The 15,045-nt window shown below is 44.3% G+C and overlaps 1 protein-coding gene across 1 annotated transcript in view; it reads right to left on the bottom strand.

Annotated features, from left to right (window-relative positions):
• Positions 1–15,045, bottom strand: part of LOC147208110 (neural-cadherin) — a 174,243-nt gene that overhangs the window by 67,855 nt on the left and 91,343 nt on the right. The window contains exons 14-18 of the mRNA XM_086107945.1: positions 14,673–14,800; positions 14,414–14,600; positions 10,428–10,571; positions 2,621–2,741; positions 1,178–1,340 (exon numbers count right to left, since the gene is read on the bottom strand). Coding sequence (XP_085964071.1) covers positions 1,178–1,340; positions 2,621–2,741; positions 10,428–10,571; positions 14,414–14,600; positions 14,673–14,800 — 743 coding nt within the window. The remainder of the gene's footprint in view (positions 1–1,177; positions 1,341–2,620; positions 2,742–10,427; positions 10,572–14,413; positions 14,601–14,672; positions 14,801–15,045) is intronic.

The following is a 15,045-nucleotide window of genomic DNA, read 5'->3' as shown; positions in this document are numbered from 1 at the left end:
GAGCGGGAGCGACAGCTGGACTACAACCCGTGAATAAAATACATTGAATGATGCCGGCAGCATCCCCTCAGGCAAATTGCATACAACGAAATCGACATGTTTGAAGGATTTTAATTGGAAACATTTATATATATATATATATTATTTTTTTTTACATTGGTCACAACACACGTCATCAAATTTCATTTACTATAATTGCATCTATCTTGACCTTCATTAATTGCATTTATTTTAATTTAGTTCACTTTAATTACATTTTTCCATCCACCTTTTCGAGCGCCTTTAGAACAGTTCTCGTTCCTCGTGCTTAGCAGAGCCTCGCCCCAAAAAAATAATTAAAAACACAGCAAGGACCGCCATTGCACCAATCACAAAAGAAAAATAGGAGAAAACAACACGACAAGAACAACAACAAAACAACTGAGATGAAACATTTGAATTCCTTTTCTTGTATTTTGTTTGATTCAATATTTGCTTAATATTTAATATGGTTGCATTTTATTCATGACTTCTGTTCAAACGTAGTTTTTCTTTCACTTACTTGACGTCGCATCTTAGCGACTGCAATTGTTTACTATTTAATTGAATCTTTTGCGTCTAAGAGTTGCTAAAATAGTCAAGAGATTTTCTCTGAGGTTTGCATGCACACATGTTGCTAGGCGGAAATCCCGAGACGCAATCATATCTGTCCCACTGAATAAAAGAAATGTTCGATGGATCACACTCCAGCAACTTTTAACATTGGTTGAAAAACGTCATATCGCCTTTCAATCCATTTGTCTAATATTCACGGTTCAAATTTAATAGCAATCAGACCAAATCTCTGTGACAAGTTTGTCTTTGAAGGACTCCTGAAAAAGGTCAAATTGATCCCAAAACGGAAGAGATCCGTGTCTTTCCGGAAATGACTTCTTGAGACTTTTTTTATGGGTGGACTCCAGATCGATGTGCCTACCAAACTTCATATTGCTCAGTTAAATTGGGGTTTATTTTCGGCCCCAAATTCTAGGGGTCGCTAGCGAGCCCACATTTGGAGAGCATGAAAAATCCACCGACCAAATGTGGGCGTTACCAAGATGAACAAAATGCCTCCAAAATGTGTTCGTATTTGCATCCGTTTCTTCAAAGTGGAACTTGATGAGCTTCCTTCCTTTCACCGAGGAGCAGAATTGCATACCTGTAAGACGAAGACGGGCGAACCATCCAGTTCCTCTGTTACGCTGCCGTAGTATTCGTTGACGGTGAACACGGGTGCTTCGTCGTTCTTGTTGACCACGTTCACCGCCACCGTGGCGTAGTCCTCCCACTTGCCGTCGGAAGCGAGGACATGCAGCTTGTACCTGAAATGATGAGACGACCCCTTGAGGCATCTTCGTGACGAAAGGCTTGAGTAACAAACAGAAAATCTTGAGGTGCTCTCAGACTTTGGTCAAGTCTGAAATATCCAGTAAATAGAAATAGCGGCCGTGTGGGGGGAGGGAGGGGGAACATTTCGTGAGCAATTAAAGTTGAGATTTAAAAAAAAAAAAGAAAAATGATCATCATTGACTTGTTAATGTTATCAAAACCGTGTTACGTGAAATAATACAAATAAAAGAAATGAGAAGCTGTTTTTTCAGGGTTTTTGCCGCGGCATCGTTGCCTTTTTTTTGGTCTTCTTTGAAAGTAAGTGAGCTGTTTCGTGAGCCGCAAACCAAGTTCTTGTGGCAGCTAAATATTTTGCCGTCGCTGTTTACATCATACGAAACCACGCTACGCCAGTTGCGATGACGATCCCTCAGCAAATATAGTCCTGCTGTACCACACCAAAAAAGGGTGCGGCCAGATCCTGTGCTGGGGCGACCAACTGGAAAGTTAGTGTGGAGCTCCGTTATGACTGTAAAGCAGGGGGTGGGCAAACTTTTTGGCTCGGGGGCCGCATTGACTTTTAAAATTTGACAGAAGGTCCAGGTCAGCACGAGCTATGGTACATTAAAAAAAAACAAAAAACTGCATTTGTTGACAGTCCATATCAAACATCAACAGAACAAAAGCATGAACGTACTGTATTAATATACTTTTTTAAATGACGACAGTGTTGTTGATGCCCTCTTTTAGCCTGTGCATTTCTACAGATGGGTTGTGATCAGACCAGTAGAAGTAGAGCGATACAGAGGTCCTAGGTGGTCGAAAAGATCCCCCCCCGCCCCCCCCCCGTGTTCTGCAACTTCAAGTCAATGCGCCACCTGGCGGTGAAATGCCTGTCATTACAAGTCCAATTGAAATGAATGCAATCATTCACATCGAACCTTAATTATAGACGACCTTCGGCGGGCCGGATTAAAAAGACCAACGGGCCGGATTCGGCCCGCGGGCCGTAGTTTGCCCACCTCTGCTGTAACGAAATCAAATGGAGTCAAAAGTCTGCTCGGTTTGCGTGTTGATGTGTGCATTTGAATGTTCGGGGCCGAGCGAGGAACATCGGAAGCTGCTGCATTAGTCAGGTTGGCCTTTTACCCCGCAGTTCGTTCCGTGTTAGCATCTGTGAGAGTTTTCATGATGGATTTCTGTGACTGGCCAAAATGCACGTTTTGTTTTTCTTCTCATCTCAATTTGGGATTGACGAATGCTGTTCGTCTACCTTTTGTTCTGCTCGTAGTCCAGAGGCTGAGCGACGAAGATGGTCCCCACTTCTGGTTCCACGTCAAACACACCTCCCGTGTTTCCGGACGTGATTTGGTAACGTAGTTTGGCATTCCCGCCTGCGGAAGAGCACAAAAGCGTCAGCGAAATGGTTTTCGCTCACTCAGACGGACGCATTGATTTCCCGAGAGGCGGCGTCCTCGTGGGAAGCGCTCGTCTCTGAAGCCGTCGCCCGGTTGCCAATCGGCCGGTCAGTCGTTGTTAATGGGGAGCATTAGTGCACGTTAGCGGGAGGACGCACCATCAGATACCAGGCTCGCCTTGCCGGACAAAAGGCGATTAGTCCGACTTGGCATGTGAGGAGCCGCTCGTGATGAGAAATCCATCGGAAGTTTATCTTTTTGCATGACTGTGGAAACGCTCCACGGAACCACCGGTGGAGGTTTTTAAATTAAACTACAAAGCTGCAACCAAAAAAAAGTAGTAATATGAATGCAATGAAATGCTCTGAATCTGAAAGTTGGGAAATTGACCAGCATTTGATGGCAGTTCAAAGCGCAAGAGTCTTTGACCGATTCAAATCAAAATGGCTGACCTTTTTTTGGGCATGACTTCTCTAGACTTTTTTTTTTTTTGTGAGACTACTCATGAAAGGGATGCTTTCCAAATTTCATGTTGCTAAAAAGGGCCAAGACATAAAATGGTCAAATAGTTTGGTCAAAGGGTTCTAAGAGTATTTTTTTGGAGGGTACTGGACAACATTTTCAAGATAAGTTTGTCTTTGAAGGACCTCTGGAAAGACCAACATGAGCCAAAAATGGGCCGCTTCGAGCAAAACGGCCAACTTCCTGTGACTTTTTAGAAATGTCGTCTTCAGACTTTTTTTGTGGCACTGCTCATGAAAGGGATGTCGACCAAATTTCATGCTGCTACATCGGCATCGGTATGGCAGAGACCTGAAAAGGTGATTGATTTTGGTCAAAGAGTACTAAGAGCCTAGAATGAATGTGTCAAATCAAAATGGCAGACTTTCCGCGGGACATCATTCCTTTTGACTATTTTGTGGGTTTGCTCATGGTGGACATGTCAACCAAATGTCATGTTGCCGAGTGAAACGTGGCCGAACGCTCAAAGATATTTTGATACAGCTCTTGCGTCGGTTCCCATCATGAGATCGACCGCCAAGAAAGTGTCCATTCTTAGCAAGACTTTTTTTTTTTTTTTTTTTGCTAATCATTGGACATAAAATGTCCTTTTGCGACTGAGTGCCGCCACTTCATAATTTCGCTTGGAAAACATTTTGAACTGTTTTGATTTTGTTTTCATTCTGGGTCAAGCGGGAATATTTTTGCATTCATGAGAAGCGCGTATTTGACCTCGCGGTTGGGTCAGCGGGGCCGATGCGGCGAATGTAAAGCTTTGGCTACACTTCACAAGGTCTGCTTGCCTGTCAGCCACCAACGTCCAATCAGTCCGTCCTTTTGGAGCCCACAAAAGTGCATTCTGATAACATGCAATTGTGCTTGCGGAAGCATCGTTGCAGTGAATTTGTCCGCTTCTTTCGCAGCTATACAAACTATTCGGAGCCTTTTTAACATGTCGAAACATGTTTTTGCGATTTGCCCTTGAAGACACAATGAGCAGTTTCCGCGAAGACAATCCATCACCTAGACAGACGAGGCAGGCATACTCGGAAAAACAAACGTTGGGCGAATCAACCTGCGAGAGGAAAAACTAAAAATAAAACTGCTTCCAAACAAGCAATGCGAGTGGAGTAAAACGGCTACACGTTGATCATGTCGTTCATTTAGGACAAACTAGTTCATCAAGTAAAGTAAACTCATCATCTGTTTTTTTTTTGCTTGTGGAAAAACAACGTCAATCACCCCCCCCCCCCCCCCAACATTTTGAAAGCTTGCTTATCCAGATTGTAATGCTGGAAATACACTTCTGTGAAATTGTAGCCACTAGTGAAGACGTGAAGGAAATGCAAAGGGAATATTTAAAAATAAGAAAACAGTTGGCTTGCAAACACGGGTCAATGGGAGGAGTCCGCATTTCAAGCCAAACGCGGCAAAGCTGTGTTTAGCTGTGATGCTTCACGCAAATGGATCCAAGTTAAAAAGTGGGACTTTTTTATCCGCCCCCCCCCATTCCTTTGATGAAGGTCTTTTAAGCATTTTGGACCTCCACTTCACTGTACGGACTTTTTGTCATTTCAAAAAGCTACTTTGCGTTTCTTTCTGATGCTTTCAAATGTCTTGACATCTGTTTGTAAATGTGCTGAAATGGTGTCAAGTGATGATGTATAAATCACGTTGGATTGCCTTTGCAGCTTTTTTTTTTTTTGTCTCGACCCGACATGTCTAAATATGCCCGTGTATGTATTTCCCGCCGATAAAAGAACTCGTATAGCTGGGAGTGATTGCAATACACAAAGTCCATGTTTTAAAATATACGCGCTAAGTAGATAAGTCTCGTTTCATGTTCCCTTCATCTTGTACACACCGTTTTTCCGTGCGTTCGTTACTATTTATATGTTGAACATCTTTTACTGTCATTGCGTGGGGCTGAACCGGACTTTTATTTATTTATTTTTTTAGTTTGAAGGTCACAATGAAGAGTAAGTGAATGCGAAAGGATGATGACGACGATGATGATTTGCTGCTAAATGTCATCTGGAACAATAGCGCCCCGCCTCCCTCCTCGACGCCACTCGTGAAATAATGGCTCTGACCCTGCGCGCTTGCCTGCCAGCGAGGTTCCAATATTTGTGTTCTCCTCTCACTTTATTCCGATTAGCATTATGCTAATTCCCAGCACGCGACCACGGCGCCGGGATTCGTTAACACTTGATTGGCCGTCCTCGGTTTAACATAGCGGAAAACGCCGTCTTAATTGCGAACGGCGCCGTGAGGCGAGCCGGCGGTCGGCGGCGTTACTTCCCGTCGGCTGACGCCTGTTGCTGCTTCATGCCCAAAATCGCTGATGCGTACTCAGAGATAGATTCGCATTCCAATAGAGTTGAAACTCCAAAATCGTGAGAGCTGAAAAGGTTTGCCACTGTTCAGTATTTAGTTAACTGGTTGCTTGCTTGGTTTGTTTGCTTCCTCCTTAGTTACGTGTGTGCAGGTACGTACGGTAGCTTTGATACAGTCGGAAGCTCGTTCAGTTGTTGGCTCCTTTGTTACGAAGTCGGTCAGGTTAGAGGCTTGCTAGGTCAGGAGGAGCATGTGACATTTTGTGTGTGTGTGTTTCATTTGGTTGGGGGGGGGGCTGTATATATGTGTGTGTGTGTGTGTGTGTGTGTGAGACGTGCCAAAATTGGAATTGTTGGGAGCCTCTAATCCGCCTCGTTTTGTAGCGCCTGCCTTTGGCTTTCCAAACGAGACGTCGGGGGGATACGTGCAATCGCAACTTCTCTAGACTTGGGTTCACATTGGGCCCCCCCCCCCCCACCCCCTCCACTTCCGCTTTCTAATTGTCCGCATGGCTTGAATATTTACAAATAACCGTGAGGAGCTCAAGGACGTCGGCCGGCAAGGGATGCTGCGGTCCAAACAAAATCAAATGAGTGTGTGTGTGTGGGGGGGGGGTCCTCATCTCTGGACTCATTTGCAACGTCTCTCCTTTTCCCTGGACAACGCACGTTACGACACACGCACACAAACACGCACACACGCACTTTTGAAATTTACAGCAACCATGCGAAATCATGAATAAACATGGAGTCTTTTTTTACAGGATGCAGAGCAAGTACGCCCAACGATAACTAAATCACACATTCAGAAATGCGGGTTGATTGATCTCAAGTTGTGTGAGCTGATCATTTGAACGGGTAGCACTCGAGCGATGGGGTGGAAAGCATGAAAATGCACAGCAGAGTTTGCACAGCCCGCCCACGCCGACAGGAGCAGTTTCGTTCGGGTCATCTTTTGATCCGTCACTTTTGCAAGTAGCGGTGATGCTAACGCCGCACGTGCCGTCGTAACTCGGAAATGATTCGCTTTACGTGATAAGGCCGATTTATGATTCCAGGTCGGCCCATTTCTTAGGAGCTCACGGTGTTATTTTAGTCTGCATTTGTTGAGCAGTAGAATAACACCGTTTGAGAAAATAATAAATCTACGTTAATAAAATGTCTAGCAATTTAAAGCAATGAAAAAAAAATGGTTGGCGCTCCGCCAACAGCGACTACTGGTCTCAACTGGTCAACAAAAAAGGTCGGGGACCACTGCGGGAAAGCTTCGCCACCCACCCAAGTTTAACCGTGAGATTGGGGCAGACCGGCCGACCCATTTTGCTTTCCTCGAATGTAATGTCGTCGCGCAAGTTGCGCGAGACTTTCTACAGGCTCAGAAGATTTCTGCGAAGTAGATGGAGTTTGTCCGCAGGTGTTTTGGACTGACTCCGGCCAGCACGGAGGCTATAATGAGACCTTTTTGAGCGCGAGTATTGACTAGCTCTGGCATTTAACGAGACTACGCTTGTTTACAGAGAGGATTTATTCCAGCTTTTTGCCATCCAACAAACAACCGGGAAAAAAAAAAAAAAAAGAGACTCACTGGCAGCAGTGGGAAGGAGCTCGCGGCCTCTGCCGAACTCGCTGAAATTGTATTGATTTGACTGATAATGACATCCCAAGTGGGGGCTCGCCTTTTTAATCCAGTACAGATGTTCAATTTCAGCTCCGCTTGTGCTCCACATTCACATTTGCATTTCAACAAGCACTTCATGTGCCAAAATTCACACGGACAAGCAGTCTTGACATCCTTTTTTTTTTTTCTGATCATCGTGAACTTTGCTCATGGCCGGTGTCCAACTATGCACTTAGGGTTGTTTTCTCCATTACGGTCGTGATGATAATTATGACAATTAGCATCAAGGTGGCTCCGTTTCCGAAAGCAGGATCAAGAAGGACCTCCACTTGACCGCCAGCATAATAAATACCGACTGGGGAGGTTCTCGAGAAAAAATTACAACTTCATTCTCACAAGATCGGGCATTTTTTTTCTTTTTTACTTCAAAAAATGATAAATTGATTCTATCATTATTTCAGGGGATATGAAAAAAATCCCAAACGGCAGTTTTATTCGAATACAACCCTTCTTTTCTTTATGGAACAATTTTTTTTTTCTTGAAAAAAATCTACCTTGACTCCTGGAATGTTACACAGAGTAATGTTCTGACAACATTACACTATTTTTTCAAACCAACATTTTATTAAACATGACTTCATTCTTGTAAGATTAATTTTGCCTTTGGGGAAAAAAATGCCCCCCTCCCAAAAAATCATTTTTGTGAAAAAAAAATCTTGTTGTATTGTACATTTTGTGAAAATTCCTTGAAGATTACGCAAGTCATTCTTCAGGACAAATTTGTTGAAAATTTGAAAAGAAATAATAAATGCAAACTATTGCGCCTTTCTTTCCCTCTGCTGTCGACTGTACGCTTTGTCCTCGCATTACGAACGTCACAGCTCACCTTTTTTCTCTGTTTGTGCAGGGCTGAGTTTTACAATGCGAGCCCGAGGGCACTTTGACATCAATTACAGTCGGCAGTGCAGGGCGGTATAGGACAAAATGGCGGCGTCGTGAGGTTGACGAAAATGGACGGATTCATCTGTTTAAGTCTTATTTGACAAATTATTCATCATAAAACCATGTTGAGACGAGAGGGGGCCACATGAAACAGCCCCCAGAAAATCGCGGTCAGTCTGGCTTGAGCGCACGGTTGTCACAAAAATGGTGCTCTAATGGCCTGACGGGGGTTGTGAGTGCACAGCGACAAGATGCTAACGGCGCAAAAGAACATTTGGACAACCTCGCCGGGCCAAAGAAAGGTGCTGCGAGCCCACGGGGTGGCCTGCGTTGGAAGGAAGCCGACATTAATAGATCGTAATTCCAAAGGTGTCGGACGAGGAGTGGCGTCGTTCGAGCCCCAGAGCGATAATATCGCCGAGTCATCATGAGCGTCTTATTATAGGCAGGTGGACTGGAAAGGTCAGCCGCTTGTTGGGTTTCGAACATTGCCATATTGAAGTGTTTTGCGCTCTTTGGCTGTCAGGCTACAAGATGTGATCTTGCTGAGAGAGTCCAAGGCCCCCAAGGTGCCGCCATCAGCGACACTGCTCTGGGGCAAGGAGTGGCAACGTCAGGCAGAACGCCAACATTCATTTGAGACTTTGGACATGACTGATTTGTGCGCAGTCGCGTATGCACTCAGCTTGTTCAATTTACACACAAGTCTAATTTGCCCGTTATCACATCTGACTAAATGACGACGTGCGTAGCGCAATGACATCGTATTTTTGCTGGATGTCACTCCAATGTACCATATTTTCTACACCTCTAACGTGCCATCTATGCCACGTTAACACTCTACGAGCTTCTCGTGTAGCGGATGCGCAGAGTGGCTGTACCTCCACGTTGACATCAATTTCTAGAAACCCATCTTACGTAACTATCTTTTTTTTTTTTTAATCGACCCCGTTTGCCTGATATTCAACGTAATATTTCAGAATGTGTCCGCGTGGAGTCTATCATATAATTCCCATGTACAGCATGTACTTTTCATGTATGACAAAGACTGTTTATTGTATATCCGTTACTCTCTAACAGAGCTCATTTATATCAAATTTATTCAAAGTCCAATGAACCGCATTCACTTTGACGTAGCCGCAACATGCCTGATTTACATTGCAGTCAATGAACCCCGTTGATACGTAATAGCTACCATACCATTACTGTACCGCATCCATCCTGGTGTCTCTGCAGCTTGAATGTACCGTCTAAACCAGGGGTGGGCAAACTTTTTGGCTCGGGGGCCGCATTGACTTTTAAAATTTGACAGAAGGGCCAGATCAGCACGAGCTATGGTACATTAAAAAAAAAAAAGCATTTGTTGACAGTCCATATCAAACATCAACAGAACAAAAGCATGAAAGTACTGTATTAATATACTTTTTTAAATGACAACAGTGTTGTTGATGCCCTCTTTTAGCCTGTGCATTGCTGCAGATGGGTTGTGATCAGACCAGTAGAAGTAGAGCGATACAGAGGTCCTAGGTGGTAGAAAAGATCCCCCCCGCCCCCCCCCCCCCCGTGTTCTGCAACTTCAAATCAATGCGCCACCTGGCGGTGAAATGCCTGTCAATACAAGTCCAATTGAAATGAATGCAATCATTCACATCGAACCTTAATTGTGGACCAACCTTCGGCGGGCCGGATTAAAAAGACCAAGGGGCCGGATTCGGCCCGCGGGCCGTAGTTTGCCCACCTCTGGTCTAAACGTTACAATTAACAGCGACGGCGAGAGACTACGAGTGCACCATATTCACATCATGTTTGAAGCCCCGACAGCATATTTGCATCTTTAACATAGCTACAACGTGCCAGATGGAATGTGACGTACCAGGCCTTCAATGTGCCTCATTTACATTCGATATAAATTAAGTCGAATGGACCACGTTCACTTCATACTTGATGTACCTTTGCGGAGCCATACCTGTTAAATACTACGGTATTTACCATATCCGTGTGATGTCTACACACCGGTATTGTGCATCAAACGTACCGTACTTACCTCATATTTGATGTTGACGCGCCTCTCGAGCGCATGCGCATATCATATTTAGTGCAACCATCATGCATCATAGTTTTGACTGGATTTATATGGACCATATTTAATGTTTATGTATATTTGATGTACAACATCATATTTAATGCTGCTTATTAATAACGGATCATATTTACTTATTTGCTGTACCTGCCATGCATGATATAGGATGTAATGTGGAGTTGCACCTTCGTCTCCGTCGTTGGCGCTGACGGTGAGGACGGCAAATCCCACGTCGGCGTCCTCATCCGTGTCCACCTCGTACGCGCTCTGAGCGAAGGCCGGCTCGTTGTCGTTGACGTCGCTGATGAACACGCGAACGTACGCCGTGTCTGAGAGTGACAAAAACAAACACTTTAGTACTTGATTCTTGGGCTGGGAGGGAAAGAAAAAAAAAGGTTGCAAATTGTGATCAATTCAGGTCTTTTTCGTGGTCAAATGGTCCGTTACCGTTGCAAAAACACAGCTTTAGTTTTAATACAATCTAAAGAAAATCTTTTTTTGAAGTCTTGAAATTTTCTTTTTTAGAAAAGAAGACAAGTTGTCTTATAAATTAAAATTATTCCGAAAAATAACGATTTTCTTGTGATATCACACATTTTCACAACTTTATCATCGCTTAAGAGTTTTGCTTTTTTTGCTTTTAAAAAAATGCTACATGATTCTCAAGACATTAAAAAATGATGAATTTCTTGCTTATATAACTATTTTTTTTCCATCCACCCCCAAAAAAGTCACTATCCTCCAAAACGTCAAACTTTATTTTTCTAATAACACACCGTTTCATGAAAAACATAAACTTTAGTCTTAAAAATAATGACAAGTTTTGGAAAAATACAATTTTATTTTTGTAAAATTCAAAATGTTTTCTTGAAAATACAATGAGTGTTTTCTCAGAACACTGAGCCATGTTTCCATGAATTCATAAAGATGCCAATAAAAAAATACGACTATTGCATTAATCCTGCAAAATGTACAACTTGAGTCAAAACAAAAAATGTCCTTCCCTGAAAAATAAATGCCCCCTTTTTTCCCAACACTGTGACCTTCCATTGACCTGACTAATGAACATGCTGCCATCCGGCGTGCCTACGAGTACCAAGGACGCAACAACGACAATAACAAGAAAGTCTTCATAACGGCAGCAAGAAAGATGCTATTCCAAGCGCGGAGTTGTGCCTATTCTGTCACCTCGCACATCTGTCGCTTTGCAGCCAGAAGACAAAGTAGTCGCAAATGTGTTCACCCACGCCGACGCGCACCAAAATAACTCAAACCGTCCTCCCTTCCATTTCCCGCCTCTTGTCTGTTGAGGAAAACACATAGACGGGTGAGACTCTCCCACTAGCCCGGGGCTTCAAACTTCTTTCCATGCAAAAAGTTGACTTTTATTATTATTCGTGTTTAAAATACAAACTGTGAAAATTTCACATGGAGCGAATGGCAAATGGCATGTCAAAATGCCAATCGTGTTCAACTTCAGCCATGTGTTGAGCCAATGTCACTCACGACGCATTTCTTAGTTTTGTAACTGTAAATAAATGATCCTTTTGCCACCATAAGCCATTTCTCGGTCTTGTTTTAGTTGTTCCCAGGTTTGAGGTGTCACCACTCTGCTTGATGTGTTTCTCTTCACAATAAATTAAAAAAAATATATATATATCCTTGTCTTCACTTTTGGGTCAGAAACCATTTTTGTTGGGGGGGGGAACTCTCTCTTTTTGGTCTTTTGACTGAGATCTCAAACTGTTGACTTTGCCTCTCTATATTTACAGATTTACATCATCATTATCTATGGAAGTTGAAAAATCAAGCCTGTTTCGACAAAACAAGGAATGGGAGCTACAGATATTTGTTTTTAAATGTAGGGGATTCAAATGAAAAAGTCTCACTACGACAAGTACATTTAGCAAGTAGAGTATTTGTACTTTGTTACTACCCACCACTGCCTGCCACAGGGACTCATCGGTTACGGGGCATAAAATAAGCATATAAACTCAAAGTAAAAAAGATGGAACCTTGGGGATGGGGCGGAGCTCAAAGCGCCCTGTGGTAGACCGGCCTTTGATAGCGTCGCATCATTTGCACTCGGCGAGATGGAGATGAATAATTTAAGGCACGGCATGGGAAGATGGCGCACAACAACTCAATGAGATGTTGTCGGAGGTGGGAGGAGGGGGGGGGGGTTGCAAAAAGTGGCACGAAGCAGCAGAGCAGCCGCCTGTTCGCACTCCAAACATTCACACCGCAAAGTGTAAAGCGACAGTTGAGAGAGGTATCTTTTGATACGAGCGCTTTCTGTAGGCTTTTCAGAAACTGAGAAAAACATCCGTCGGAACCAAAGAAGATGGAGGGTCGAGCGTGGCATAACAGTGATTATTCAAGAGGAAACGAAAGGCATAAAAAAAAATAAAAATAGCGACAGCAAAGAGACTGTGGAGCTAAACACCCTTTTCCGGTTAGAAAACCTCCAAAAATTGGGGGATGGTCAATGGAGACCAAAGGTTCATCTTTCTATGTCAGGAACAAATCGTGACGGGCAGAACAACGAACTGTTTTTATCTCCAAGACCGACTGTAACAGGAGCACATGATGTTGGGAGGGACGACTATCTGCTCTCATTCAAGTTCAAACACATCATAAGCAATCTCTCGCTCTCAGTTAAAATGCACTAAGCACATTTTTGGCAGAAGATTGTCAGCGACTGTCATCTGTTCGCCAGCCGGCACGAGGCCGACTCACCAGAGGCGTAAAGTTACGCGTGACAAACTCGGATGGGAATGAAAATGAGTTCTTCTTCAGGTTTGTTCGCGTTCATCGCGGCCAGTCATTTGTTGTGTGACGTGTTTGACATTGAGACGATTTTAGCCGAGCCGAGGATTTCGAGAAGGGCCCGGGCTCATCTAGGATGTGGTGATCAAAAAGCATATTGTCCTCCGTCCTCGCCTTCCCTCAACACCTCTCTCCAAGCATCCGTCTGGCCGAGCATCTGCCGTCCGCATGCGCTCGGTCGGTCGGATCAAAGCGGCACGTATGCGCTTCATCTGTCGCCGCGGAAACAAATGGAGCCTTAAATGAACTGCAGCTGTCCAAGCAGCCGACAAAGATCCAAAAGCGCCGTCTGGTTGCTCAGCGGCAGAGGTGGGAGTGTCGGTCTTGAAGACGCAAGCTTCGATTTTTCCAAGTTACCAAAACTCAAGCCACTCAAGTCGAATCAAATCGTCACTTGAGTCAAGCAAGTCATACGATACAATCTTACTCAGTCACGACAAACACCAATCCCCAAAAATTAGAACTAACATTTTAGGATGAATTTCCAAGGACTCCACTGCTATGCCTTTCCGAGATGCCGTAATCTTTTTTTTTTTTCCATACCTCAGTTTTAAGATCACGGTTTGGTTCACATTCTGAAAATGGCCAACATAAAAGTGTTTTGTTTTTTTTTTTGCGAGCTGGAGCGGACTTGACGACTTCAACTGCTGGAAGTGCAACAATCAAAATTGAGTGCTCCTGAATTTTCGCACTGACTGATTTTTGCGTTTTTATTTGTTTGTGTTTCCAGGCTCCAAAGCACACTTGTCAAGCCACAACAACCGCCTTCTTATCGGCAAAGTTGTAAAGCGACAGGTGGCGCGCTCACATCTAAGCCTCAGGACATTTGGGCCAGACAAGAAATCTCGCTTTCTGCAGCTTAAAACAAACAATTGGCGTAAGAACGGACACTTGAACTTGGATTTAGATGCACTTGTAACGTCATGGATGGATCACATTCATGTCGTCTGCCATTGAAGCATCCAAATTTCTTCTTTCATATTGATGCAAAAGAAAAGCCATGAATGGGTTGGGGTTTTTTTTCACTTGGAACATCGACAAAGGTTCTGGCCGCATCAAGAGTTGCCGAGTAGTTCCTCTTTATTCTCAACGAGGCAAAAGATGAGTTATTGCATTTTCAAAATGTCAAGCCAAGTCCATCGGGGAGGTGGAGTTTTTTTGTGCTCCCCAAAAGCCTTTAAAGTATCTGACAGGCGCACTTTTGAAGTTTTTGAAGCACGTTCAAAACCAATTAGCGTGTTTAAATGCGCTTTTAGCTTTGTCTTTGCTTTGCTAAGAATGCATTCGTCGGTGACGAAGCAAGCATTAAGGCAAGCAATGAGAGACGACCGCCACTGCTCACCAGAGTTGGGCTGTCCGCGTTTGCCGGGCCTGGCCGACTCCCAGCCGTCCATCGATTGGACCTCCAAGAGGTAGGAACTTTTGGTCTCGCGGTCAAAAACAGCCTGCGTGTAGATGAAACCCAGCTCGGGGTCGATGCGAAAATACCGGTGGTCCCCGTTTCGATCCTCAAGCAGCGAGTAGGCGATCTAGAAGAAAGATAGTATTTATGGTGCGAACATTTGTTCTGAAAGCGAGTGTGTGGGAGCGCAGGGTTTCACCTTGCCGTTGAGGCCCAAGTCCAGGTCATTGGCGGACACCTGAAACACCAAAGTTCCTGATTGGGCGCCCTCGGTCACCGAGGCCTCGTAGATGGAGGATGTAAAAAAGGGGACGTTGTCATTCACATCTGCAAAATAGTCGGGAATGGCAACTTGGATTAGTTGAACGTACATTTGACCGTACGCCTGTTTTGGTCTTTGGTTTCGAGGCTAGGATTGGGGTCAGGGGTGGTGGTGGGCGGCTCGGGATATTGGCGAGGGTTAGGGGTGTGGCTCAGGGGCTTGGGTTTGGGGCTACCTTAGAGTTAGGGACTGAGTTTAGTGCTTAGGAGCGGAGGCACCAGGGTAAGTGGTCTGGGTTAGGGTTAGGGAC

This window comes from Hippocampus guttulatus, chromosome 3, assembly GCF_054856545.1.
Source record: "Hippocampus guttulatus isolate MCC_2025c chromosome 3, RoL_Hgut_1.0, whole genome shotgun sequence".
Lineage (NCBI taxonomy): Eukaryota > Metazoa > Chordata > Actinopteri > Syngnathiformes > Syngnathidae > Hippocampus > Hippocampus guttulatus.
Note: the sequence above shows the minus strand (reverse complement) of the source record. Positions and strands in the feature narration are given on the sequence as shown.